Source organism: Canis aureus, chromosome 12, assembly GCF_053574225.1.
Source record: "Canis aureus isolate CA01 chromosome 12, VMU_Caureus_v.1.0, whole genome shotgun sequence".
Taxonomy (NCBI): Eukaryota; Metazoa; Chordata; class Mammalia; order Carnivora; family Canidae; genus Canis; species Canis aureus.
In genome coordinates, this window is record NC_135622.1 from 6,044,517 (window position 1) to 6,072,463 (window position 27,947).

At 51.8% G+C, this 27,947-nt stretch overlaps 2 protein-coding genes and 1 long non-coding RNA gene across 6 annotated transcripts in view; 2 read left to right on the forward strand and 1 right to left on the reverse strand.

Annotated features, from left to right (window-relative positions):
• ANKRD35 (ankyrin repeat domain 35) lies at positions 1 to 17,132 on the forward strand. Its single transcript, XM_077842515.1, has 14 exons — positions 1 to 401; positions 5,619 to 5,749; positions 6,505 to 6,593; positions 6,947 to 7,011; positions 7,826 to 7,883; positions 8,075 to 8,145; positions 8,452 to 8,558; positions 9,379 to 9,566; positions 10,398 to 10,435; positions 10,601 to 12,592; positions 13,667 to 13,756; positions 15,303 to 15,368; positions 15,974 to 16,074; positions 16,599 to 17,132. Exons 1-13 carry the CDS (start codon positions 363 to 365, stop codon positions 16,034 to 16,036), a joined length of 2,997 nt encoding a protein of 998 aa, XP_077698641.1. The 5' UTR covers positions 1 to 362; the 3' UTR covers positions 16,037 to 16,074; positions 16,599 to 17,132.
• On the reverse strand, positions 16,815 to 21,942 carry LOC144280470 (uncharacterized). Its single transcript, XR_013348862.1, has 2 exons — positions 21,603 to 21,942; positions 16,815 to 20,752 (listed from the first exon to the last, which is right to left on the reverse strand). It is a non-coding gene; the product is annotated as an uncharacterized LOC144280470 (long non-coding RNA).
• PIAS3 (protein inhibitor of activated STAT 3) overlaps positions 21,304 to 27,947 on the forward strand; it is a 10,668-nt gene continuing 4,024 nt past the window's right edge. For 2 of the 4 annotated variants that reach the window (XM_077842516.1, XM_077842519.1), the window contains exons 1-9: positions 22,025 to 22,141; positions 24,024 to 24,441; positions 24,590 to 24,674; positions 24,914 to 24,964; positions 25,215 to 25,305; positions 25,821 to 25,955; positions 26,178 to 26,283; positions 26,869 to 26,942; positions 27,076 to 27,236. In XM_077842516.1, the coding sequence (XP_077698642.1) occupies positions 22,118 to 22,141; positions 24,024 to 24,441; positions 24,590 to 24,674; positions 24,914 to 24,964; positions 25,215 to 25,305; positions 25,821 to 25,955; positions 26,178 to 26,283; positions 26,869 to 26,942; positions 27,076 to 27,236 (1,145 nt within the window). In that variant the 5' untranslated portion in view covers positions 22,025 to 22,117. Of the gene's footprint in view, positions 21,454 to 22,024; positions 22,142 to 22,684; positions 23,313 to 24,023; positions 24,442 to 24,589; positions 24,675 to 24,913; positions 24,965 to 25,214; positions 25,306 to 25,820; positions 25,956 to 26,177; positions 26,284 to 26,868; positions 26,943 to 27,075; positions 27,237 to 27,947 lie in introns of those variants that run through there. The other 2 variants (XM_077842517.1, XM_077842518.1) reach the window with 2 other exon arrangements.

A 27,947-nucleotide genomic window follows, 5' to 3' on the forward strand; every position in this document is an offset into this window, starting at 1 on the left:
GTTTTCGCTTGAGCCCGAGCGGTACCTTCTCCCCCGAGCGGGTCGGAGCTGCCGGCGGGTTTGGTTTGGAGGGCGAGGCTTGACACCTCGTCCAAAATCTCAGCCAAAGACTGCAGGTTTTTGGCTTCTGCAACGTCAGACTAGGGCAGGGCCAGGGGAGGAGTTTGAAGCCCAGTTCTCGGGTTCTTGCATCTGATTGAGCCCAGCGGGTCCTGGGGCGGGTCCTGGGGCGGGTCCTGGGGCGGGTCCCACTTTGCTTTTGACAGCTCCCTCGCGCGGAGCCGCAGCCGAGTCCCGGGGTTCGGGAACTTGTAGCCCCGCTCTCTGCGCGTCCCCTTCCCCCCGTGGCCCCGGCCCCGGCCATGAAGCGCTTCTTCTCCTGCTCCAGCTCACAGGTGGCGGTAGGTGCCAAAATGTCTGGGAGGATGGGGCTGGGCAAGCCCTGGTGACAGAAGTCCTGAGTCCCATCTTCACGCACCGTCGCCTTTTCTCTTTATGGGTCTTTCCAGCGCTTCCTCTCCCGCAGTGCAGCCTGCCAGCCCTGCCTTCCTCAAGACCCTGTCTCCTCGCCTCTGACTTGCCTTCCTAACCTGTGCTCTCCCCAAATTCCTTCCCCTTGGCCCTTTCTTGTCCTCCTAGCATGTACACCCCCAACTTCTGAGATGTTTCCTGCAGGCTCTGCCCCTCCCGGAAGGTCCTGTCTACTTCTGCTGTCTTCCAGGACTGAACACCTCCAAACGTCTGCTCTATCCCCAGCCCCTGCTCAGTCCCAGGTCCTGCTCTATCTCCCAAGTCCTGCCTCAAGGCCTCATTTTCAGCCCTGACCTGTCCTCACAATCCTGCCAGCCCGTAGGGCTCTGTCCTTACTATTTCCTCTTGGCCCAACAAACGCCCAGGCCGGTGCCTTCCCCTAGTCCTGTTTCATAGAGTTCTCTCTGTCCTTGCCCCCTCACCCCTTCTACTCCTGTTCTCTCATCAGCACCACTGGCTCTCTGACATCACTCCAACCCTCTTTCCAATTGGTGCTCCCACACAGGTGCAGCCTCCTCCTGTTCCCCCTTCAACTGCTGCCCCTCTCTTTCCAGTGGTTGTTCAACACCACATTTCCCCCTTTTACCCCAACCTCCTTTTGCCTGCTCTCTGTGGATTAGTCTTGCACTCCGCCATCCTCCCAGGCACTGGCAGAGGAGGCATAGTTGTCTGGCTGCTCCCCAAGAAACTGGGTAAGTTGCCTGCAGAATCCACCCTAGCCAGCTCACTGCAGTGTCTGGTTATCAGACTGGTTCTTGGGCAAGTCAAAGGCCTTCTGCCTTCTTCTCCCCAGAATCTTCCTTCATTCTAAACCCTCCCAGTTGCTTAGGGCTTGTATTCTCCGCTTCTCTGGACTGAGTTGGGGAAAGGTGACAGTAGAAGAGGATAGAGTAGATGCACTCTGTGAGCTCCCAGTAGAAGTCCCTCTTCTCGCCACATTCTCCCAGAACACAGCACGAGATAGATTACAGAAGGTGGGGCACAGAGAGGGTGTAGCTGTCTCTTCCCTGAAGATCTCTTAGAGAGAGACCTCCTATGTGGGGATGGCATTTTCTGGGGAGGTTGGGATGATGGCTCATTTAGAAGTGAGGTAGCCAATGACCCGTGGGAATATGATGTAACTGAACCTGACTTAGGAGTGTCATTCATAAGCAAACATGAGAAATGTTCAGCTCACTCTTCACGGGCAGGCCGCAGAAGCCTGGAAGTGAGTGAGCTATGAGGCAAGAGTAGGGACTCTGTTGAGGCCTGTTCTTGTCCCACTTGGATTTTTTCTTCACCTGGTCTCCACGCACAGATCAACCAATCAAAATGCATTTACTGGATGACTAGGACAGGTACCAGAAACTCCATCTTAACTGTTAATGATTTTCTTATTCACATGGATTCTTCCTTAGTGGCTGAGAGTCCTCCGCATTGCCCTTCCCTTTCACGTCTGTGGAGTCTGCCTGCCCTTAGGAATGGAAGATTATTTCATTTATCCTATTCCCCAATCCTTGGGCTCCAGTCTTTCCAAGGTGGTGGAGTGAGCACTGGGCTGAATGTTGGAATTTGGAAATATCTCTCCCTCTGTTCTTCACCCCAGCTCTACAGAGTTTTGGCCATGAAGAATCTCCACTCATTCTAAACTCTCTTTAGTGTAACAAGCTTATAGGAAGTAAATTGGGTGGATTTAGAACTATCTGGCTGGAAAGAGCTGTTTTCTCAGTCGGGATAGGATCGCAAAAAGGTTAAAAATCGGCCAGTGTCAGCTGCAAATTGTTTCCTCCTGAAACTTCCTCACCCTTATGATAAATTTCTCCACTCCCTGGGTGGCTAACTACTCTGAACCCTTTGTCAAAGAAATAGGGCAACAGCCTTCCTGGCCACTCCCAAAGCCTGGCTTCCCAGTCATACCAGAGGATTGCCCCTGCCTGTCCTCACTCCCGCCCCTGGGTCCAGGGCCAGAGCCCTGCATCCTTTGATTGAGACCAGTACTGACAGATCAGTGATCATTTTCAAATTAATCTAAGTTATCCAAAATTTAGGAAGTCACACACACACACACACACACACACACCAGCTCTTACAATCTCATTTTATTTTAGTCAAATAGAGGATGCCTTTGAGGATGTCTTATATATTAGCTTACCTGCCTATGTAGGGAGTGGACCAGAAAATAGCTTTGAACAGTTGGCCAGTGCTTACTGGAATCAACTTAGAGGAATGTCCATTGCATTTAAAAATATATATATTGAGAGTCAGTTCCTGGATCCTCTAGGGCAGCCTTTCTATATCCATTCACCTGTCCTACAATGGTAGCTACTCTTTCTCTTCTGTTGGTGGGTTCCATCTCAATAGGATGCTTATAGGCACCCAGCCAGAGATAAGGAGAGGCTGCAATTACTCCTACAAAAGCCCCCTAATCTTGGCTACATATATACAGAGCTTATCCTTGTTTTTGAGTCTGCTGATTAATGTGGTGATTGTTCTCTTGAGGCTGTGATGGTGATCCAGTGCCTCTCTTCCGAGGACTGGATCTTGGAATTTGGAAGCATCCCTCTATTCTCCATCTTAGCTCTGCAGAGGTTTGACCATGATGAATTTCCACCTATTCTAAAATCTTCTTAGTGTAACAAGATTATAGGAAATAAATCGGATGGATTTAGAGCTGTCTAGTGGGAAAGAAAAGTCTCTACATTGCTAAGAAGCACTTTTACCATCTCTATAGTCTGGCTGTTATACATTGGCTGATACAAGCAAGATCCCTTCCTCTCACTTCCCTGGGGGAAGAACTCTGAATTCAGAATTGCTGGTACATCCAAAATGTGTCCAGCAAAGCTAGGAAGGTTGACGATTGGACCCAGCATTTATTGTACACCGACTCTGTGGCAGACAGTGCTAGGTGCTTTGTGGTGTGTTATATCACTAGGAAGCTGAAGTTCGAAGAAGTTGTTACATACTTAAATTCACCAGCATAGAAAGTGTTAGAATCAGGATTTAAACAGAGAACCTCAGATTAGAGGTCAACCGATGGCAGCATCCTGTGGTGGAGGTATAATTACAGCTTTCTGTTTTTTCTGAGGGTAACTGGTCCCTAAGGGACATTGGATAACATGTTCCTACATTCTAGAATCTGTTTGGTATGTGGACCAGTCATTTGGCTTATTTTGTCTTTTGAGAATTATCCTGTTCAGAGACTCTTCTCTGTGTAGGGAATAGCTTCGAGGGTGGGTGGCTTTGGCCTGGAGGCAGTCTTAAACTGTTTGCATGGTAATAAGTAAACCTTCTTCCAGGGCTCTGTCATAGTATATGTGGTCTGCTGGTGAGAACCAGGTCGGGCCCGTCAGGTGGCCTGGGTTCTAATTTCAATTTTACCCCTATTTTGTGATGTGAACCTGGACAATTATCCAACCTCAGCACACTTCAGTTTCTTCTGCTTTCAAATAGATCAAATAATATCAGCCCTAACTCCTTTCTGGGGATGTGGAGAGGCTAATGGAAACAGCACTTGAAATGACTATGAAGAATTACAAGTGCTGGACCGGAGTATTACCTTATCATCCATCTAGCCCAAGATCATTTTATGGCTTGGGCATTTCAAATCTTCCCTGATTTTGCTACATAATTTGCCCTGGCTAGGTAGACAGTATTTGAAAATTAATTATTTGGCTTCCATAGAACCTATTTTTTCCCACCTCCTCCCAAAGCCTCTTTCTTGTTGAGATTATACCTCATAAAATGTGATGTGCCACCACCAATCCTTCACTGCTTCCTGTTTGGTTATAAGGATACCATGCACTGGTATGGTTTTTTACAGTTTATGAAGAGAATTTATATACCTTATATGAGGTTAGCTCATTTAATGCTCACAACATGATGAGGTAGTTATTATTTCCCACATGTTATAGATGAGGAAACGGAGGTGTTCAATCGCTTACTCTGGGTCACATAGCTGAGAAAGTAGGACTGCTGACAAAATATTCATCCAGGACCCTTTCCACCGTCCCACAGATTTTTGCATCCTGTCTTCCTTCCCCTTCCCCTCTCTGGATCCAATCAGGCTATTCTGTGCCTTCAGCCCTGGGTGTTTTTACACAGCTCTCTCTCTTTCACACCCTGTGATACCTCAATTATTGTAATTACCCTACCACCCTCAAAAGGCAAGCTGGAATGATAGAACAATGCATGCCCAGGTGTGGCTGTGGCCTGGGACAGCTGCTCCCTGCCAGAGAAAAGAGAAGAGAGGGTTGGGGAGGGAGGAGCAGGAGAGCTGCCTCTTGCTGCTTCCTCAACCCTAGCTAGAGACCTATTTTTGCCTTTGGGTGGTTGTGCCATGGAAGGGGAAGAGCAATCAACTAAAGGACATAGAAACGAGATGGGAAGAGAGAAACTCTGCTTTCCCTCCCAGTTTTGGGGCCCACAGCCAAAAGGCTGGATGGTATGGCTGGATATTTGGACTCCTAGCTGTAATGTGAAGCTAGATGCCTTGATGTCTCATAAATCTGAGGACAAGAAGCAGAGCAGCATGGGGAGGTGAGAGGTAATGTGAGCCCAAAAGGGAGTGGTCAGCGTGGCTCGGCTTGCTCTAGCAAGACCTAGAGAGCAGAAGGGAAAGGAGTCATGGCTAGGATTGCTCTGAGCTGGTGCACCTAACAACAATAATCACATGATGATTAAAAACAAAAACAAAAACAAAAAGGACATCTGAAAAACTCTGCCCTCAGTGCTAGAACATGACTTTTTAAAAAAGATTTTATTTATTTATTCATTCATAAGACACACAGAGAGACACAGAGACACAGGCAGAGGGAGAAGCAGGCTCCTCAAGGGAAGCCCCCATGTGGGACTCGATCCCAGGACACTGGGATCACAACCTGAGCCAAAGGCAGACACTCAATCACTGAGCCATCCAGGCACCTGTAGAACACGATTTTTAATCCACTAGTCCAAGTACCTTTTGGTCCAGGGCAGGCAATACCCAGCAGTAGTTTCTCGGTGGCCTGCAGAAGTCTCTTTTCCCTGGCCAGACATCCTAACCATCTCCTTTCCTTTTTCTACCCCACCCCCACCCCCCTGTGTTCATACAATCTGTGGCCCTGGACCAGGTGGAGAGATGGAACCGCCGTGATCAGAAGCTGCTGGAGGCGGTGCAGCGGGGGGATGTGGGACGCGTGGCTGCCCTGGCCTCAAGGAAGTCTGCCCGACCCACCAAGCTGAACTCCAACGGCCAGTCTCCGTAAGTAAGCCCTCCCGGGCCCCCCTTGATATGTGGCTCCCTTCGAAAGCCTCCAACCCTGATATGAGGTAGGACCAGGGAATGCCTAAAGCCCCAGAGCCTTTTTTGTTTTAATCAGCAAACATATCCATCATTGTTTGCTACGGATCAAGTGCTGCAAACAGGGAGGGGAGAGATAGCGTCTCTGAGTCCCATCCGTCTCATGGCCCAGATTGACAAACCTTGGTGGGGAAGCCCCCAAAACAAAAGGACATCAAGCCCATGAAACAAACAGAAAACTGATACATTCCCTAAATACAGTGTTTACTTATTGCACAAGTAGGAGGGTGTGTAGCTTGGGAAATTAGGAACAAAGTGGTTGTAGCCGTGAGCATCAGCTGGCCAGGTGGGATGGTGAGGCCAGGAGGGAGATTATCCCTCGTCCCTTCCACCCAGCCTTCTGTCTGCTCCAGCTGCCTCCTCCTATGACAGTCCAGGCTATTAAGGGTCCTGTGGTCAGAGCAACAGGTAGTTCCATGTTCGCTGGACACCCCACGATTGTCTAGGTGGCTTGAGACCTGTAGCTCTTATTTCTGTTTTGGCTTCCAGCCTCCTCTGGCCTTTTCCTCAGGAAGTCAGGCTAGGGGAACTTCCCCGTCTGTTTTTGGGATTGGCTTTGGGGTGAAGAAGCATAGCAGGCAGTGTTTATGAAGGTTCTTGTATCCCTCATCCGCTGGTCCCTTCATCCTTCTGCCCCTTGGCCTTGATTCCAGCAGGTTCCATCTGGCAGCCTCCAAAGGCCTGACAGAATGTCTAACTATACTGCTTGCAAACGGGGCTGACATCAACAGCAAGAACGAGGACGGTGAGTTAGGTCTTGCGCTGGGCCGCACTGCTGGTCTCTCCCTTCATTGCAGCAGCGGTGAGGGCTGACTGCTGGAGGTTCCACCTGTGGTCTCCCACTCCTCTCCCCATCAGTTCTGGCCAGCATCCTTCCGGGGGCTCCTCTCCCTGCAAGCTGGTTTACCTCACCTCCACTCCCACCTCCAGCACAGGTTCCAGGCACTGGGGGAACAGGAATTTCAGGCCCTGTGTGGCTGAGAGCTTCTCTCTCTAATCTCCCCCTGATTATCTGTGCGTCTCTTGCCTTCCCTCCCTGTGAGTCATCGGCATGCGTGGGGCCACCCACCTTCCATCTCCCCCTCTTTCTCTTTCCAGGAAGCACTGCCCTGCACCTGGCCACCATCTCCTGCCAGCCACAATGTGTCAAGGTCCTGCTGCAGGTAAGAGCACCCTTTTGATACTACTTTTGTGAAGGGAAGAAATGGGCCCAGAATCTTCTAAATCTTCTGTGTCTTCTGGTCACAAGCAATGTTTGATCAACAGGACCCCTCTCATCCCAAGTAAGAGAGCTGATCATCATGTATTCATTAATTCACAGATATTTATGTAACACCTACTATGGGCAGACACCACACTTAACGCTGCCCTTGAGGGCAGGTTATAAAGCAGAGCTCCCGGGGACTGCCTGCCAGTCATCCACATGCCATTGGCAGAGCCCCTGCAGAGACTAACCACCCAGCAGGTGGGCAAGTGAGAGGAGGACAGGAGTGTTCAAATTAATCCAGTGTTCCACTGTCTGCTTTTAAGGAGCTTGCAATCTGGGAGCACTAAGAGAAATATATATGTGAAATGACACGCGGACAATCTGTAAGCCGGTCTCCAAAAGTCCAAGAGGCATAGCTCAACAGGTCACTGGGCGAATGGCTGTTCTGCTTTTGTTCTTTCCAGACCTTTCCAAGTTCCCCAATTATGATCCTAAGATACCGGTCATGGACTCAGAAGTCATTTTCCCTAATGTGCCTATTTGTCTATAATCTGATTTTTCTTAGGCCCTAGGTTTAAGAACTGGGGCTGAAATTCAAGGCTGCCTATCCTCTGCAAGGAGTAGACTGGGCTTGCCTAGTAGTTGGCCAGAGCCAAGGTCCTCCTTTCCCTCCCCATAGTACTATGGAAGTTGATGACTCAACAGGGTGGGTATGTGATAAGGATGGTACTACCATGCCCCATGCTGCCTCCCTTGGTGGCTCTTTGCAGCATGGTGCCAATGAAGATGCTGTGGATGCAGAAAACCGAAGTCCATTGCACTGGGCAGGTGTGTGCCAAGGGGCTGGTGGGAAACAGGGCTGCAGGGACCAGGGGGCTGGAAGGGAGGGGAGGACAACATTTGGAGAGCAGGGTAGGCCAGGGCTGACTGCTAAAATGGTTGGAGGGAATGCAGGGCTGTAGTCTGAGTAGGTGTCCTTCCTGCTTCTCCTTAACCCAATCATCCCTCAACCCTCCCAGCCTCCTCTGGCTGTGCGTCAAGTGTGCTCCTGCTGTGTGACCATGAAGCCTTCCTGGACGTCCTGGATAATGTGAGTGTCAGCTGGGCAGTGCCCTGCACAGGGAGGCTGTTGTTCTCTCTGAGCTTGACTAGCTAAGCTCTGTTGACCAGGGGTTATGCACATCTCCTCTTCCTTCTCCCTCCACTCCTCCTCCTTTCTCTCATGGAGAGGTTAGTCCTTATCTTCTGGAGAGCTTCTAACCTTTCAGAAAGGAGAATTTTGCCCCTGGATCTGGGCTTTTTTCTGGAGACGTGTCGGGAGAGGGCAGTTGGTAGAATTGTCAAGCCCCTGGCTCCCCTGGGCTCCTCTTGAACTTCCTTCCCACAATCTGTGCAGGATGGACGGACACCCCTGATGATTGCATCGCTGGGTGGTCACGCAGCTATCTGCTCACAGCTACTGCAGAGAGGTGCCCGAGTTAATGTCACAGACAAGGATGACAAGTGAGCCTTCTCTATCTCCCCATCCCAAATCCAGACATTGGCCACTCTAGAAAGGAGCCCCGGGGCAAATGTGTCTGCATGTGCATGTGTACGTGTATGTCTGTGTGTGTATGTGTGTGTTTGGGGGAAGAAAGAAGATTGGTCTCTGTTTTCTCAGGAACCTCCTTCATTCTGAGCAGTTGTTTGGAAGAGCTCTGGCTGCTGTTTTGCAGTTGAGAAAGTTTTCCTTAGACTTTCCTATTCAGTTGCTACCACCACCATTTTCCTGGCATAGATGACTGTGGAAGTAGAATCCATTCTTCTGGATCCATTAGTTCAATTTACTGGTTTTCAAACTATCCTCTAAGCAATGGAATCCTTTTTCCAATGAAGAATTTATGCAGAGGGATGCCTGGGTGACTCAGTGGTTGAGCGTCTGCCTTTGGCTCAGGGCATGATCCTGGGGTACTGGGATCTAGTCCTGCATCGGGCTCCCTGCAGGGAGCCTGCTTCTCCCTCTGCCTGTGTCTCTACCTCTCTCTGTGTCTCTCTTGGATACATAAACACAAAATCTTAAAAAAAAAAAAAGGAATTTATGCAGAACCTCCATATATACAGTAGTTGAAAATAGAGCCCTCCTAATTGGCCCTGGGCTTTCTGATGCTGCAGCTCCAAGAAACAGCATTTGGAAAGTTCTGGTCTGGTCTAATGCTTTTTGTTGTTGGTTTGTGGTTCTCCTCACCACACTGAGTGAGATCTGACTCCAGGAGTGCAATTCCTGGAACCAGGACTCCTGGATTTCCTGGGGAAAGCCTATGCCTAGATTTGTCCCAACCCACAGATCGGCTCTGATCCTGGCCTGTGAGAAAGGCAGCGCTGAGGTGGCCGAACTGCTCCTGAGCCATGGAGCAGATGCAGGGGCAATGGACAGCATGGGGCACGGCGCTCTGCATTACGCTCTCTGCACACAAGACAAAGTGCTGTGCCAGCTGCTGCAGCAGGCTCTGAACCGCCGGGGGCAGCGGGGAGGTAAAGCTGAGTCCCTTTTGTAACTTCAAAATTCTTCTTAGGATCAAAGAAGCTTCTTAGAATGCCATTTGTTCCCATAGAAATAATCCCTCTGAAAAATAATTGTCACTTTAGGTGAGGGTTTACTTATTTATTGCTGCTACTGTGAAATGACCCCAATATCCCAAAAGTATGGTCACAAAATTCCTGAATGCAGCCTTGTCTCTCTGAAGGCAACTCTGGCTTATACTACTGCTAGCATTTATGAGTTGTTATTGTGTATTTGTTTGTGTGATTTGTGAGTCAATCTCCATCTTCCCTACTAGACCGGAACCCCCCCCCCCCCCAGATGACAGGCCATGGCTGTTCTGCTTACCAGAGGTCCTGGTGCCTATATCAGTGCCTGGCACAGCGTCCAATTAAATAAGTGAGCAAACAAAATGAATGAGCTAGCCTATCTCTGGGCTAAGGGAACCAGGAATGTTAGATACTTGGGGACCCATTCAACAGCAGTGGCTCCTGGAACCACAAAGATGTGTGTGGGAAGAGTCATCACATTGGGGGCTGTTCCTCTCAGAAAAAAACTGGAGATAGGGACACCTGGGTGGCTCAGCGGTTGAGCATCTGCCTTTGACTCAGGGCATGATCCTAGGGTCCTGGGATCAAGTCCCACATCGGGCTTCTTGCAGGGAGTCTGCTCGTCCCTCTGCCTATGTCTCTGCCTCTCTCTGTCTCTCATGAATAAATAAAATCTTAGAAAAGAAAAGAAAAACGGAAAGAAGTCTGGAGATAAAGCGTGGGCTAGAAGAAGACCTGTCTCCACTTTCATTTTCCCCATGCTTTTTCATATAGGTCAGGGGCTTGTTCAACATCCAGATCTTGCATACCAGGTAAGACCCTATGTGTCTCTTGCTTCTGACCCACCCCAGGCTATCCCACTGGGGCATCTCCCAAATAGTGATCTTTGGGGACAACAAGACAGTCTAAGAGAGGAAAGGCCCTCCCGGGGCTAGACTAGCTGCTGCCTTTAACTCACTATTCCTTTTTCTATGTAGGCCTCTCCATCTGAGCCTCACGTGGGTTCTCCACCTAAGAGCCCATGCAGAGCAGAGCCCGAGGAGGAGCAGGAGGAAGAGGAGGAGGAAGACCCATGCTCAGATGAGTGGAGGTGGAAGTATGAAGAGGAGCAGAGGAAGGTTTCCCAGTTGGAGCAGGAGCTGGTGCAAAAGACTGAAGAGGCTAAGGTTCAAGCTGCAGCCTACCTGGGCCTGGAGAACCATATTCGAGAGCAGGTGCACGAGCTGGGGCTCCTCCTATCCCAAGAGCCTGGAGCTCCAGGAGGGCAGAGCTCTAGTCTCCGGCCTGGAGGAGATGGTATGGAGCATGGCTGTCCCTTGGGCCTGCTGGCTCAGCGCATTCAAGAGCTAAGGAAGCGGCAGCAGGCAGCAGCTGTAGCCCCAGCCAACTTGGTGTTAGCTTCTAAGAAGGCTGAGGATTCAACCACAGGGGAGATTCAGTATGAAGCCCCCAGAAGGTTCCCACCAGAAGAACAAGAGCCACCCCAGAGCCCAACTTGTGAGACCATTGGGAAAGCCACAGGACAGCAGCTGACCACCAACGGTGGACAGGCCCTTGGCCCTGATCATACTGACAAGCCATGTGGCGGCCAGAAAGAGAGGCCCTGGGCCCCAGGGGCTGAACCGACAGGCACAGTGGCTGAACCCCTGGGCACAACAGCCGTGAATCAGCTCCTACTACAACTGAGGGAAGAGCTGGCTGCGGTGTGGCGAGAAAAGGATGCTGCGCGGGGGGCTCTGTCAAGACGGGTCCTGGAGGGAGCTCTGGGGACACCCCAGGCTGAGGCTGCAGCAGCTGCCTGGGAGAAGATGGAGGCCAGGCTGGAGCAGGTGCTGGTGAGGCTGGATCGGGCAAAGGCAGGATTACAGGTGAAACCTCAGGCTGCTGCCCAGGAGCCCAGCGAGGGAGCCCCAAAGGCAGAGCCAGCGACCATCACCAAAGAGAATGAAGGCGGGCAGAAGAGGGCTCCTGGGGCCCCGGGGGAGCCTGGAGGGGAGCAGATGCGAGGAGGAGGTCTGGCCCAGGGACAGCTGGAGAAGGAGGTAGCAGCACTGAGACTGAGCAATATTAACTTGCTGGAGGAGCTGGGGGAGCTGGGGCAGGAGAGGCGGCGGTTGCAGGGGGAGCTGCAGTCCCTGAGCCAGCGGCTGCAGCGGGATTTCGTTCCCAAGCCCGAGGCGCACGTCCAGCTCATGCAGTTGCGGCGGAGTGTGGGGCTGCTGACAGACGAACTGGCCCTGGAGAAGGAGGCCACCGAGAAACTGCGGAAGCGCCTGGCTTCCCAGACCAGTGGCCTCCAGGGGCTGTGGGACTCCCTGCCGCCCGACCTGGCGGGTGAGGGCAGCACCGGGCGCGCGGCGGCGGAGCCCCTGGAGGAGCTGCGGGCCCGCCTCCGCGCCCTGGTGCAGCGGCACCGCGAAGGCCAGAAGGCGCTGGCCCGCCTGGAGCACGAAAACCGGCAGCTGCGGGGGCCCCCCGGCCCGGCCGCCTCCTCCAAGGCCCCGGCGCCCCCCGAGGTGGCCGCTCTGGAGCAAGACCTGGGGAAGCTGGAGGAGGAGCTGCGGGCCGTCCAGGCCACGATGAGCGGGAAGAGTCAGGAGATCGGGAAGCTGAAGCAGCTGCTCTACCAAGCCACCGAGGAAGTGGCCGAGCTGAGGGCCCGGGAGGCCGCCAGCCTGAGGCAGCACGAGAAGACCCGGGGGTCGCTGGTGGCCCAGGCCCAGGCCTGGGGCCAGGAGCTGAAGGCTCTGCTGGAAAAGTACAACGCGGCGTGCCGGGAGGCGGGGGCGCTGCGCGAGGCCGTGGCCGAGGAGCGGCGCCGCAGCGGGGAGCTGGCGGCGCGGGCGGCCGAGCAGGAGCGCAGGGCCAGCGAGATGCGCGGCCGCTCCCAGCAGTTTGAGGAAACGGCCGAGCGGTTCAAAGACAAAGTGGAGCATCTCATCGGCGCTTGCCGGGACAAGGAGGCCAAGGTGAGCCGGCCGGGCAACCATCGGACAAGGGGTGCTTCGGGGTCCGCTAACGTGCATCCAGCTTGGTTTAGCCGGATGAACACCTTGAGCGCAACAGCAAGGCCTTCGCAAGGACCACCGTGTTCCCCCGGGTCTCGGGGTTTGGGGGTCGGGATCCGAGCGAGGTGAGGCTAAGGTATAACTAGCAGAGACAACGGGGCTTCCGTGTTAAAGTTTGGGATTCAGCATTCAGAAGCCGAGCCGTCGGCGCTAGCGAGCCCCTGCCCTGGAGTACTGCGGCTTATTAACGTGTTCGCTTCAAAAGATTAGCCCAGGAAGAGGCCTGATCATATGGTGGGTTGTTGTGGTTTTGCTAGGGTTCTGGGGAGGTCACTTGGGGGCCCATGGGTTTGGAAAAGTAGACTAGCCCCAAGCTCCTCTTCTCCCCTCCCACTTCAGTCAGAGTGAGTTCTACAAAAGATTTCCACTGGCAAAGAGAAAACCAAGGCAAATAAATAATAAATAAATAAATAAATAAATAAATAAATAAATAAGACATACATACATACACACCGCTGTTAGAAACCAGAGTTTTCCAATGATTCCTCCCAAAGTCAGTGTAATGCTTCTAGGAGACATGTCTAATGAATTCTAAAAAATCAATTTCCAAACGAATTTAGTAATTTTAGAACTACCTGTGAAATGAATGAAATCGATGAAATCGGATGTCTTAGTAAAAGTTGTGTACATGCTCAAATGTAGAATGATATAAAAAACATATAGGGAGTATATACTTCAGAGCATGGACCATGCATTCAAGGAGATCTTGGTTCAAATCATTATTTCATTACTTATTAGCTGTATAGTTTTGACAAGTCACTTAACTCAGTCTCCTTATCTACAAAATGTGAATACTAATACTTCCCTCAGAGAAGCATTGTTCTCCTCAGAACAGAAGAAGAGCTTTCTTGAGTGTTAAAAGTATCTGGCATATAGTACATATCCACTAAAAGGAAGTTGACCTTGACCCTGGGTGGTATGGAGTGGGGAATGACTTGGGCCTCCTCAGTTCCCTTTCTTTCTTGGTGGCTTCAGATCAAGGAGTTGTTGAAGAAGCTGGAGCAGCTTTCAGAGGAGGTCTTAGCAGTTCGGGGAGAAAATGCTCACCTTGCTCTGCAGCTGCAGGTATGTTCTGCCCTCAGGGAAATAGACGCTGCTAGAGAAAAGAGTGGCCAATGGAAGTGATGCACGTGTGGGAAAGATTCTGGGAATTATAGAGGCCTGGCCACGCAGTGGGCCAGGCTGGGCAGTGGTGGGCTAAGGGAGACTGAGCTGATCACTTCATTCTTCTTTTTTTTTATTTTTGTTTAATTATTTTAAATATTTTATTTATGTATTCATGAGAGACACGGGGCGGTGGGGGGAGGGGAGGCAGAGACACAGGCAGAGGGAGGAGCAGGCTCCATGCAGGAAGCCTGACATGACACTCGATCCCGGGTCTCCAGGATCACGCCCTGGGCTGAAGGCGGCGCTAAACCGCTGAGCCACCTGGGCTGCCCCCTAATTTTTATTTAAATTCATTTTAATTAACATATAGGGTATTATGAGTTTTAGGAATAGAATTCAGTGATTCATCCGTTGTATATAACATCCGATACTCATTCCATAAGTGCTCTCCTAATGCTCATCGTCCTGTTGCCCCATCCCCCCTCCACCTCCCCTCCAGCAACCGTTTGTTTCCTAGAGTTGAGTCTCTTATATTTTGCCTCCCTCTCTGTTTTTATTTTTCCTTCCCTTCCCCTATGTTCATCTCTCTCTCTCTTTTTTAAGATCTTATTTATTAAAAAATTAAAAAAATTTTTATTTATTCATGAGAGACACAGAGAGAGGGGCACAGACACAGGCAGAGGGAGAAGAAGCAGGCTCCACACAGGGAGCCCAATGTGGGACTCGATCTCGGGGTCTTCAGGATCATGCCCTGGGGGCGCTAAACCACCGAGCCAGAGCCACCCGGGCTGCCCTGTTCATCTCTTTTGTTTCTTAAATTCCATATATGAGGGCAGCCTGGGTGGCTCGGCAGTTTAGCGTCGCCTTCAGCCCAGGGCCTGATCCTGGAGACCCTGGATCGAGTCCCACGTCAGGCTCCCTACATGGAGCCTGTTTCTTCCTCTGCCTGTGTCTCTACCTCTCTTTCTCTCTCTCTGTTTCTCATGAATAAATAAAATCTTTTAAAAAATCCACATATGAGTGAAATCATGTGGTATTTGTCTTTCTCTGACTTGTTTTGATTAGCTTAATACCCTCCAGTTCCATCCATGTCATTGCAAAAGGCAAGATTTAATTCTTTTTGAGTAGTATTCTGAGTAGTATTCTATATTGTATACATATCACATCTTCTTTATCCATTCTTCTGTCAGTGGACATCTGGGTTCCTCCCATAGTTTGGCTATTGTGGATATTGCTGCCACACACACTGGGGGCAAGTGCCCTTCAGATCACTATGTTTGTATCCTTTGAATAAATACTTATTAGTGCAATTGCTGGGCCATAGGGATAGTTCTATTTTTAACTTTTTGAGGAACCTCTGTACTATTTTCCAGAGTGGCTACACCAGTTTGCATTCCTACCAACAGCTCACCAGTTCATTCTATTGTTCCTCATGAGGGACTGTGTGTGTCAGGGTGGGTGTGCTAGGGTGGGCACATAATCTCTCATTGACGCTCACTCCCAGGATTCCCAGAAGAACCACGAAGAGATCATCTCCACTTACAGGAACCATCTGCTGAATGCCGCTCAGGTGAGCAAGGGAGGAAGTAGAGACAGAGTGCTGGGCAGGGGGTGTTACATTTGAGATCCTTCCTCTTACCTGCACATACCTGTCATTTCTTGGAAAGCTGGACTTTAGATGTTCCAGTGCCAGGTGTCTAGATCTCATTAGGTAGATCAAGAGATCAAGAGAGGATGTGCATGAATGTGAGGGGGAGAGAGTGTTTGCCCCTCCTTGCCAATTCCCTGATCCTTTGTGAACTCCCTGAAAGGCCTTTTCCTGTCCCTTATACCCTTTCTCAGTTTCATCCTGAGCTAAATATGTCTCACCAAGGAAGAAGAGCTGGGTGGCTTGCTCCTTTATTAGGAAGAATGGTAACTACAAAGAACAGAACATTTATCCTGTATCAGGTGCTCTGCTTCATAGTCATTGGCTTTTTAGCCCTCACAGCAGTCCCAGAAAGTAGACATTATTATCTTCCTTGTAAAGACCAGGAGACAGCCATAGAGAAGTCACACACTGTAAACCAGGGTGCGTAGTAAATAGCATTCCACTAAACCACAGAATGTTCCCTTGCCTGTCTCTCCCCATTTTCTCTTCTTTGCCCCCTTTTCTTTCCTTCCTGCCACTTACAGGGCTACATGGAACAAGATGTGTACAATATCTTGCTGCGAATCCTCAGCATCCAGGAAGAGTAAGGCAGCTGGTGCCCTGAGGGATGTGCTATTTGTCTGTGGTGAGTTGTGGATCAGGGTGACGAAGGATGAACCTGGAGAAAGGACTTGGGGAGAGAGACTTACGGATGGGATTTGGAGTCTTCTTTGGCTCCTTGTGGTGGTGGCTGACACTGGGGAGCCCTGTGGGGCATAGAGCATTTGAAGTGAGTCAGTTGAGAAGACACAATCTGGGGAATCACTGGGTAGAAGCAGGAATTAGGGAACAGGTACACTGCAGGGGACTAAAAAGACTTGCTGAATGGCTCTCCTAAGGCCCAGGCTAGAGATGCCAGTGAAAAGTAGCCATGGTGGCAGAGTGGCAGGGAGTTGTTTGCCAGGGTGGGACCTCATGAACTCCAGAATCTCTCCTTCGCTCACACACTACTCATTCAGAGAGCAGTCACCCCTGACTCTTCTTGCCACCCCTGTTCAGCTGGCAGTTTTTTCCAGTCCAGGTAGATGACATGCCCTTTAGCATCTTGGCGTGGGTGGGAGGGGACTGAGGAGATGTGTGTGCATTTCACCCTTGAATATCTTCTTTCAGGGAGTAGGAGCATCCCTGGTTGCCAGAGGCTCCACCAGGATGTGGAGAAGGGCAGGGGGCAGGCGGTGAGGATGGGTAGGTGGGGTTTCACCTGACAGTATGGAGCCCAGACCTGAGAACCTGAAGCCTGGAATCATCACGGATGAGACCAGAGAAGGTGCACATGGAGGCCAGCTCTGTGAAAATAAAGCAGGAGGCAGTGTGGTGTTGGGTGTCATGGTTTTCTCTGTTGGAAGGGGAGTGGGGGAAGGAGTCTTTTTCATTCTTATTCCTTTTTTTTTTTTTTTTTTATCACAAATGGCCCCAAAAGTCAGCAGCTTTCAAACTTTATGAGCCACAGTAAGAAATACACTCTATATGGTGGTGCATATATCTGAAATAGTATTTACCCTTACTGTTTTCATTTTATAATATTCTCTGCTATTATATTCCATGGAAAAAAATATTTCTCAAAATACCCCTACTAATGGGTCAAGACCCACGTTTGAAAAACAGCTCTCTGTAGAAATGGAGATTGATATTCTCTTTCTCAAATTTGTCTCTTTCTTTTTTCTATATCTTGTGATTCCTGCGTCCACTATCTTTTTTAAGGAGGAGAGATTGAGAGACTTGGGTTTTCTTCATGCTGTACAGTCTAAAATATTTGTGTGTCAAATTATGCATCTAGATATGAGGCACAGGGGCTCACATGGTCTGTGTTCTTTGCCCAGGTACAAAGTGGGATGCAAAGTCTGATTCCCGGGAAAGGGGGGAAGGGATACTCAGAGCTAGCTTTTTCGCTCCCGTTCTGTTCTCAGACTAAAAAAAATATACCTCTCTTGGCCACTTCCCATGGGTCTCCTCTCCTTCCTGTCCCTCCACCAGCCAGACTGCTAGGTGAGACACCAGGCAGTGAATTCCTCCCCAATCTGGAACTGCGGTTTGGATCCCTCCCTGTTCCTTCTCCCAGCCCACCCCCTGCTGGGTTTTGCTGGGTCGGAGGAGGCCACAGTATGGCAGTAAAGAGCCTGACCGGGTGGAAAGAAGACTGGGGAGGGGCTGCAACGGAAGATAGGGGGCCCGCTCCAGGGTTTGGCCCAGAAGAGAGCAGCTGTGTAGATCACATCCTAGAGAAGATGACAGTCAGCTTTGGGATTTATGTGGTTGGGTACAGGACTGCTTTGAGGCAGGAAGAATGGGGACCGGAGGGGTTGATGGGGAAAGAGGGTACAGCTGCCCGAAAAGAGCATCAGAAAGATCCGAGTCATTGCCATTAAGGGGAACAGAACCTCTTTTCCTTCCTGCTCTTTGAGTTACCAAAGAATATAAAAGGACTGTTAGAATCCTTATTATTTATGGATTGTGGGGTGGGAAGAATGAAAAAACTGAGAGGGTCCAGATGGGGGGTGGTGGTGGTGGTGGGGTGGTGGAGCTTATTTGGCTAAGTTCAAGTATGAGGCAGGAAGCAGCTTTGGTAAAGCTGATCCTAGGATGGCTGAGCTATGGGAATGGTCAGTGATGTTAATGCTAACACAGGATGGAATCTTCCCCATCCCCCGGGCTTCCCAAACAATATTCCTTTATACAACCCCATAAACTCTTACCCCAACAACCCCAAACCCTGAAATTTATCCTTGATTTCATAAACAAATCTTTATTTCCCAAAGTAACTCTAGTCCTACTGTGTGCACCCCCCCCCCCATTCCTCCCAGGCTGTTGGTCTAATGGGACTTAAGTAGGGACTTCCTACTCCTGTTTCTCTCCCCCCTCGTCCCTCAGGCTTCACATGTAGGAGTATATGGGTAGGAGTAGGTAAAGCTTGGTCACCACAATGGGGTCAGACTATGTCTTTGAATGCCTTCAATCTGGAACTTGGTCCTGATTTGCAGTTTCCCTCCTTTGATAACATTCAATCATTAAACTGATATTTCATGAGTCTACTATGGGCCAGGCACTGGGGATAGAGAGTGAGCACCACAGAAAAGATTAAAAGATTCTTGTCCTTGCTGAGCTGGAATACAGGATCAAATTCAGGCACCCTAGTTCCTACTTTTCAGCGATCCTGTAGGGATGCTGGAACTCACAACTTCAAATTAACTATTAAAGGAGAGCCCTGGGACAGCCCTGGTGGTTCAGCGGTTTAGCGCCGCCTTCAGTCCAGGGTGTGATCCTGGAGACCCATGATCAAGTCCCGTGTCGGGCCCCCTGCATGGAGCCTGCTTCTCCCTCTGCCTGTCTCTCTGCCTCTGTGTGTGTGTGTGTGTGTGTGTGTGTGTGTGTGTGTGTCTCATGAGTAAATGAATAAAAATCTTAAAAAAAAAAATAAAGGAGATCCCTTCTTGGGGTGCCTGGGTGGCTCAGTGGTTGAGTATCTGCCTTTGGCTAAGGTGGTGATCCTGGGGTCCTGGGATCGAGTTCCGCATTGGGCTTCCTGAGAGGAGCCTGCTTCTCCCTCTGCCTATGTCTCTGCCTCTCTCTCTGTGTGTCTCTCATGAATAAATAAATAAAATCTTAAAAAAAAAAAGAGCCCTCCTTTACAAAACCATTAGGATTCAAGCTGAGGTTGACATTCTTTTTTTACTTTTACATTTTTACAGCTTTAATGAGTTAGAATAATTGACATTCAATAAATGCATGTATTTAAAAGTGTACAGTTTGGTAAGTTCTGACATATGTATATACCCATAAAACCATCACACAACAAACATATCTGGGGCCCCTGGGTGGCTCAGTCAGCTAAGCATCCTCCTTCAGCTCAAGCCAAGATCCTGGGGTCCTGAGATTGAGCCCCACATGGACTCCCTGCTTAGCCGGGAGCCTGCTTCTCCCTCTCTCTCTCTGCCTCTGCTCCCTTCTCGTGCTCTCTCTCTCTCAAATAAGTAAATGAAATCTTTTTTTAATAAAAAGATAATGAACTTATCTATCACTCCCAAAGAATCCCCCCTTCTCTTTTTTTATCCTCTCAATCGTCCTTCTCTCCAAATCACTGAAATTTCTATGAGATATACAAACTAATTCATAGTAACGTTTGACCTAGAGGACTGAACACAACAACAACAACAACAACAACAACAACAACAACAAACAAGCTCTGGGCCTGATGAAAACTCAAGTGTTGGAAGGGGCAGTTGGTATTTTTTTTTTTTTTTTTTTTAGATTTTGTTTATTTGACAGAGAGAACAAGTAGGGGGAGCAGCAGAAGCACACGCCCTGCTGAGCAGTGAGCCTACTGCAGGGCTTGATCCCAGGACCCTGACCTGAACCAAAGGCAGAGACTTAACCAACTATGCCACCTAGACACTCTGGCAGCTAAGACTTAGAATCAAATACTTGAGCTTGAGTTTAGCTTGGTCTTACCTGGGAGTAGGGAGTATAGCAACAGGGAAAGAACCTGAGTGTCAGGAGAGGGTACACATCTTCCCTATGGACAAAATCCACAAAGTAGTTGGTCATGGTCCAATTCAACAGGTATCTGAGGAGGTTGCTAGGCTGGTACCTTCATTCTTGTGGCTTGGGTAGGGTCTCATGGGAAGGATTATACTGAAGGTTTAAGCTATATGAGAGGGTTATTCATGTTATTTATTATTATTTTAATGCCAATTATAGGTTTAACTGTCTTGCTGCCACTGCTAGACCAAGAGCTCCTGAAAAGCTTTTTATCTCCTCAGCACCTAACAATCTCTGAACAGCATTCAAATGTTTGTTGAACAAATGACATAATGGCTTAGGTCCCAGCCAACTAACCTAAAATGCTGAGTTTTTCCAGTATGTAGTTTGGGTAAACTGCCCTAATTTTGGTGCTTGAATTGGTACCTGCATGTGAGTGATCAGCCTGGTTGAGAATGGCCTCTCTGGGGATGCCTGGGTGGCTCAGTGGTTGAACATCTGTCTTCAGTTCAGGTCGTGATCCTGCGACCCCGGGAATCGAGTCTAGTCTCGCATAAGGCTCCAGGCAGGAAGCCTGCTTTTCCCTCTGTGTCTGTCTTTCATGAATAAGTAAATATATATATTTTATTATTATCTTTTATTTATGATAGTCAGAGAGAGAGAGAGAGAGGCAGAGAGAGAAGCAGGCTCCATGCACCGGGAGCCCGACGTGGGATTCGATCCCGGGTCTCCAGGATTGCGCCCCGGGCCAAAGGCAGGCGCCAAGCCGCTGCGCCACCGAGGGATCCCTATTTTAAAGAGAATGGGGTCTCTGGAAGGGCAAAGGCTTTGGAAGAAAAGTAGGCAATTCATAGACGGGCAGAAAGACGACTGTTTTGGGAAGAAAACCTCGCCTCTGTTCACCTTCAGCCCCACCAAAGGCGTGGGGTCTCCGGCGACGGTCTGAGTATTTGGGGTAGGGGGTGAGGGACCACAGGGAGACTTGGGGCTTAGGTCCACTTTAGATTCTAGCAGCCCAGGCTTTCCCCCAGGGAGAGGAGTCTCGTTCCAAGTAGGAACCTCTCCAGGCGGCCAGATCCCAGTCGGCCCGGCCTTCCTCGCAGCATGATCACGCCGGGCGGGCAGAGCAGCGCAAGGGGCCGGAGCAACAGTGAGCAGGTTGAGTCCCCAGAACGTCCTCCCTTCCCACCCGTTGGCTCACGCACCCTTTCAAGGAGTTAAGCTCCGGGCGCGGGTCTCGGAGCCCCTCCCCTCCCCGCTTCCGACCCCGCCCCCGCCCCCGCCCCCGCCTCCGCGGTCCTGGCGGGCTCACCCGGAGGGGGCGGCCCCAGCCCCAGCGCCGGGCCGGGCGGAGCTCGCGTCCGGGCGGAGCTGCCGCTGCAGCGTCCAGCTGCCGGACCGACCGACCTCCAGCCTTGCAGCCCCCCCACCTCCCCGGCCCACCCTCCGAGCCTCCCGAGCCCCCTCCCCGCTCCCCGCAGCTGTGCTGGTAAGTCCCGCTCGTCGCACCAAACTTTTTTGCTGCGGAGTTTGAGTCCTGCCGCGGGACCCCAGGCAGCACGGTAGTTGGTTGGCCGGGAGGGGGGTGGGGGTGGGGGTGGGGGTGGGGGGCGAGGAATCGAGAGCAGCCGTCCTGACCGTCACCACTGCACAGCTTCTCCGAAGCGGGTCAGATCTCACCCGTTCCCCGAGTTGGTAGAACTCTTGACTTGAGCTGGTTAAACTCGTCGAGGAGGAGATGACGGTGTCTGCTCCAACTTCGCCACCCCTCCCCCATTTCTCTAAGATTGAGCAGTTCTCGCTACTTTCCCCCCGTATTTCAAGTGTCTCTGGCTCTCTAAAAGCTCACCCCCTCCCAGTCCCGGCGTGGCAGAGCCCTCCCTCGGGCGCTGCGGGCCCGCCTCCCCTTCCTCACCCCCGGGGACCCTCCGCTCTGGCACCCCAGCCGGAGCCGCGCAGGGGCTGGGTCGGGCGGAGGGAGGGGCCGAGGCCGGGGCCTGTCCGGAGCCGGGCGGGCGGGGCCGGGAGGGGAGGCGCAGGGGCCGGGCGGGGCGGAGCAGGCGGCCTTTGCGGCGGGCGCCGGGGTGGGGAGTTGCGCGCCGGTCCCTGGGCCTGGGCTCGGGCTTGGGCTCGGGCGCCGGCGATGTCTCAAGATGGCGGAGCTGGGCGAGTTAAAGGTACCGGCCCCCTCCCCCAGCCCCGTGTGGACTGCGCCCGCGGAACGCCGAGTCTGGGAGGCGACCGAGCCCGGGTGCCGAGGGCTCGGCGGGGGCGGGGGGCGCGGAGACGTGGCGGAGACCGGCTGCCCGAGCGGGAGCCGAGCGGCGGCGGGAGCGGACCGGGCTGCCACGGGCTCGGGGGCGGGGCCGCGGGGCAGATGCAGGGGTGGGGCCGAGGGGAATTGCCGCTGTCGGGGGCCGAGGCGCAGGGGGCGGGGACGCGGGGGTACGGGTCGGACTCGGTGGTCGGGGCGGGTGCCCGAGGAAGGCCGAGGTCCCAGCTGCCGCGGGGGCGCGGGGGGCGAGTCACCGAGGCCGCGAGACGCGACAGTAGGGGGCGGATGCGGGGCTGGGACGCGGGCAGAGGTGCGGAGGCGCCCGCGCGGTGCCGCCCAGGGGATGGCAGCTCTGGGGCTGCCGCGGGCTTCCGAGCCTCGGGAGGCACCGCGGGCGGCCGAGATCCCGGGGGCGGGGCCGCGCGGGCTGCGGGTTCGAGGGCGGCGAGGAAGCCGCTGCCCTGGTGGATCGGTCTTTGGGCTTAGGTACAGGAGTGTGAGGCTGTGGGATGGAAAGGGGACGTTCTTGACAAAGCTAACGGAGAACTGAAAACCGGACAGAGGAAATGAGGGTGGGAGAAAGGTAGATGGGCCAGTTTTTCACCGCATTCCTCAAAAGGGGCCCGAAGCCAGGGAGGCGCCTGGGAGGGGGCGACTCGTGGAGCCCGCCCGTGACAGGGCTCCCGGGGAGTCACGGAGGGTGTCCTTTTGCGAGAGAGCGAGCGTGTGGTGCCCGCCTACTGCCACACAGGCTTGAGGGTACCCCTATCGGAGGACATCTCACAGAACCTTAAAAAAACCACTGGGTTCATCCCCCTGCCTCCTGGCTTTGTTCTGCCTTTTGAAATGGAGCCGTAGTCTTTGGCGGGCTAGTCCCTGGGTCCAGCCGCCCCAGGAGAACTTGCAGGTCTGCCCCCAGGCTGGGAAGGCGCCCCAGCCTTCTCATCTCCCCAGGGCCCCTGCTTACAGCTTAGCCCTCTCCTCTCCCACGGCTATGGAGGGGGGCGGGATTACTTATTTTCTCTATGTAGGAGAGAAACAGGATATTAGTTCCTGGCAGATGGAGTAAACAGGTAAACAAGAAAGTAACCCTGGACTGGGTGATTTACTATGAACCCCTTTGCCCCAAGTTTTGGTCGCTTATCTCCTAGAAGAATAGGACTGAGGGAAGGGTGTTGATGCTTACAAAGGATTTGGGGGGAAGTTACAAGCATTGAACCCTGACCTGAAAACCCTGGCCACAGACGCTTCAGAGGCTTGGGGAAAATAGCTGAGGTGGCTTGAAGTGTTGGGAGGGGTGTGCCATGGTGCACAATCCTCTGGCCACCTGCCCCCTTTCTTCCCTGTGGGGCTGTCTGGCCTGAATCCTCTTCTCCCCCTCCTTCTCCCTGTCTCCTACCCTCTTTCCAGGAGGCTGGGTTGGGTCTGAGAGTCTGAGAAAGGGCAGGAGAGGAGATAAGCTGCTTAAAGGAGCGTCTAGGCTCAAGGCAGGGTTGGAAGTAGGAGGCCACAGTGGACTCGGAGGTGTGCCTGTGGATGGCTTGCTGCCTGCACCCTGCCCCACCTGGCCAGCTTACAGGCATGGGGAGATAGGGTTACTCAGGCTCTGGGGGGGCCAGTGGTAAGGTTGACCTGAGGGCTACTGAATGGGACTGAGATATCCCTTTGGCCAGATTGGCTGTCCAGCTGTAATCACTGGCTGCAAAGCATATTTCTCTTGGGGAGGGGGGCGGGGGAGGCACTGCCTCTTTGGCAGTATTCTCAAATGTCTCTGTTCTCCGCAGCACATGGTGATGAGCTTCCGGGTGTCTGAGCTTCAGGTTCTGCTGGGCTTTGCTGGCCGGAACAAGAGTGGACGAAAGCACGAACTCCTGGCCAAGGCCCTGCACCTGCTCAAGTCCAGCTGTGCCCCCAGCGTCCAGATGAAGATCAAGGAGCTTTATCGCCGACGCTTTCCCCGGAAGACCCTGGGCCCCTCTGATCTCTCCCTCCTCTCTCTGCCCCCTGGCCCCCCTCCTGTCGGCTCCCCTGGCCCTCTTACTCCCATTCCCCCTGCCCTCTTGGCCCCTGGCACGCTGCTGGGCCCCAAGCGTGAGGTGGACATGCACCCTCCTCTGCCCCAGCCTGTGCACCCTGATGTTACCATGAAACCATTGCCCTTCTATGAAGTCTATGGGGAGCTCATCCGGCCCACCACCCTCGGTATGGCTCTGCCTCCTCCATCTTCCTGAATCTTACCTCTTGCCCAAGCCTTGGGCTTTAGTCCTGTGGGATCAGTGGCCTGGGATGGGGGTAGCGTCTGTGGCTGCCTGTCATGGGCTCAGGAGTAACTGCTCCTTTGTATCCTCAGCGTCCACTTCTAGCCAGCGGTTTGAAGAGGCACACTTTACGTTTGCCCTCACACCCCAGCAAGTGCAGCAGATTCTCACATCCAGGTACCTCTCTCCCCACCCTCCTACCTCTGACCTGGGGTGGTTATCCCGGGACTCTGCTCTCTGCCTTTCTTCTCGTCTGTCCTCGTCTCCTGCCTGTCCATCCTTCTGCACCTGTGTCATCTCTCATTCTCTTGTGCATCTCTTCTCTATCTCTGGGACATGTAACTGTTTCTCTGTCTATTCAGCCTGGCCCTCTGGGGGCCACATCCTGACATGTTTCCCTCTCCTCCCTGTCATAGAGAGGTTCTTCCAGGAGCTAAATGTGACTATACTATCCAGGTGCAGCTCAGGTGAGTTGATCCTCCCGCCTCCTTCCCTGCTGGGCTTCCACTGGGGGTGGGAATGAAATAAGGGTATGTCGGACACTGCTAGGAGATAGCCCTGCTGTGCTACGTCCACCCTGACCCTGGGACTCTTGTGGATGCTGAGGGCTACAGATACAGAGATCTGTGACTGGCTGACTGAGGTTCCCTGCCTTTCTGTCAGCTTCAACTCAAGAGACTACCTCCCCCACCCTTTCATCTTTTCTTCTCTTACCAGATTCTGTCTCTGTGAGACCAGCTGCCCCCAGGAGGATTATTTTCCCCCCAACCTCTTTGTCAAGGTCAATGGGAAACTGTGCCCCCTGCCGGTAAATGCTCTTCCCTTCTTCTGGCAGTAACCCCTTCCCTCTTTCAGTTCTTAAATGTTAAATACAAACGTATTAATGAAGAGATGTGTGTAGCACAGTGCCTGGTACATAGTAGGTACTCAGCGTATTGAGTGATGGATACAATCTAGAGGATACTAAGATAGGGTTGATGCACAAGGGTTCTGTCAGAACCCAGAGGAAGCACATCAGTTCAACCCAAAGGTTCAGGGAAGATTTCTCTGAAGTGATGACCTCAGAGCTGAAAGTTAGAAGTAGTGGGGCAACCCTATTCTTCCTCCTCAGGAGCTCAGTGAGTGGGTTTCTATTTCCCTGGTCAATAAATAAGCTCTCCTTTCTCCCCAGGAATGAACCCCACACACAACCCTAGATAGTGCTTCAGTTTTGTGAGTCACTGAATGGGTCCCCATGTCCCTGGTCAGTGAGTGAGCTGGTCTTCCTTCCAGGAAGTGAGTAATCTGAGACAAGATGTCTTGACCAGCCCCTCCCTTCCCTAGGGTTACCTTCCTCCTACCAAGAATGGGGCTGAGCCCAAAAGGCCTAGCCGCCCCATCAACATCACACCTCTGGCTCGACTCTCAGCCACTGTTCCCAACACCATCGTGGTCAACTGGTCATCTGAGTTTGGACGGGTGAGCAGGGCTGGGGCAGGGAGCCTGGAGAAGCCTGCAGGGGGTGAGGGGCATCGTCCAGTGTCCTGGGTTGGGAAAACATCTTCCTCTTTATGGGTCTTTCTGCCTTAACCCGTTGTCTCTGATCCTCATGGGACAAAGGATTGGGGTGGTGGTGGTGGTGGTGGTGGTGGCTGCGAGGAGCAGAGCAGAGGCTAACTGTCTCCCCCTACCTCCAAGTAGAACTATTCCTTGTCTGTGTACCTGGTGAGGCAGTTGACTGCAGGGACCCTTCTACAAAAACTGAGAGCAAAGGGTATCCGGAACCCAGACCACTCTCGGGCACTGAGTAAGTAACATCCTGCCCCTCTTTCCCGCTCTGATTTGGATCCAAGTCTTCCTGGTCCTCCAGCTTTTAAAACCAAACCCATTCCCCTCTTGTGACAAGTATCCCTCACGTCTCACCTGAACCCCAATCCTCCCCCTATCCCCTTACTAATCTTCATGGTTGAGAAGTTAGCGGACTCCCAGGCACTGAGTGATATCCTTGCATTCTCAGTTATACATCTGCTTTGCACCTCACAGACCCTGTCTCCAGCCCTGCTGGGATATGGCTTCTTTAGACTGGAAGAGTCTTAAGGATCATGTAACGTAACTCTCTTATGCCTCAGTTCCCTCTAAGTCATCTCTGCCAAAGTGTCACCCAGCTTTATTTAAGCATCTTCAGGGATGGAGAAATCTCTCCTTCACACCCAGTCTTCATGTGATATCCTACTGGCCTCAAAGACCACCCCCATATGACATCCCATTGGCCCCCAAAGGCACTCTGCCCAGCTGCTTCTCAGCCAGAGCCATCTGCTGCTGGCCTCACCACCTCCTAGGCTTCATCTCCAGCTCTGCTGACCCCATGGCTCTGGTCTCATTCTTGTTTCAGTCAAGGAGAAATTGACCGCTGACCCAGACAGTGAGGTGGCCACTACAAGTCTCCGGGTGTCACTCATGTGCCCGGTAGGTACAAGGGAGATGAGAAGGGGGAGGGAGGTTGGGTTTAACTCTGGACCCAGTTGAGGGTTCCTAGGGCTACCAGAGTGAGACTTCCGGGAATATAGGGACTCTGAGCAGAGAATTTGTCTCTTCTCAGCTAGGGAAGATGCGCCTGACAGTCCCTTGTCGTGCCCTCACCTGCGCCCACCTGCAGAGCTTCGATGCTGCCCTTTATCTACAAATGAATGAAAAGAAGCCAACATGGACATGTCCTGTGTGTGACAAGAAAGCTCCTTATGAATCTCTTATCATTGATGGGTAGGGTCGCTCTGCATTCTGCTTCCTTTTACCTAGGACATCCACTAGGAATCCCCATCTATGTATCAGGAGACCTTCTTTCCCTCCCCTCCCATGAACCCCAACGTTTTTTTTTTTTTTAAGATTTTATTTATTTATTCATGAGAGACAGAGAGAAAGGCAGAGACACAGGCAGAGAGAGAAGCAGGCCCCACACAGGGAGCCCAACATGGGACCCGATCCTGGGTCTCCAGGATCAGGCCCTGGGTGGAATGCAGCGCTAAACCGCTGAGCCACCTGGGCTGCCCTGAACCCCAACTCTTAACCTATCAGTCCTTTTATAATATACAGTTGACCCTTGAACATGGGTCCACTTATATACAGAGTTTTTTTTCAGTGCAGTATAGCAAATATAAATATATCTTCTTTATGATTTTCTTAATATTTTCTTTTGTCTAGCTTACTGTATTATAAGAATACAGTATGTAATACACATGACATATATTAATTGACTTGATATTATCAGTAAGGCTTCTGGTTAAAAAAAAAGTTTTGGGGGGAGTTAAAAGTTATTCACGGATTTTTTTTTTTTTAAAGATTTATTTATTTATTTATTAGAGACACACAGAGAGAGAGAGAGGCAAAGGGAGAAGCAGGCCCCATGCAGGGAGCCCGACGTGGGACTCGATCCCAGGTCTCCAGGATCACGCCCTGGGCTGAAGGTGGCGCTAA

Coding starts and splice junctions, on each gene's coding strand:
- ANKRD35 (XM_077842515.1), top strand. CDS start 363: ATGAAGCGCTTCTTCTCCTGCTCCAGCTCACAGGTGGCG. Junction 402..5,618: donor GCTCCAGCTCACAGGTGGCG/GTAGGTGCCAAA, acceptor GCCCTGGACCAG/GTGGAGAGATGGAACCGCCG. Junction 8,559..9,378: donor GTCACAGACAAGGATGACAA/GTGAGCCTTCTC, acceptor CCCAACCCACAG/ATCGGCTCTGATCCTGGCCT.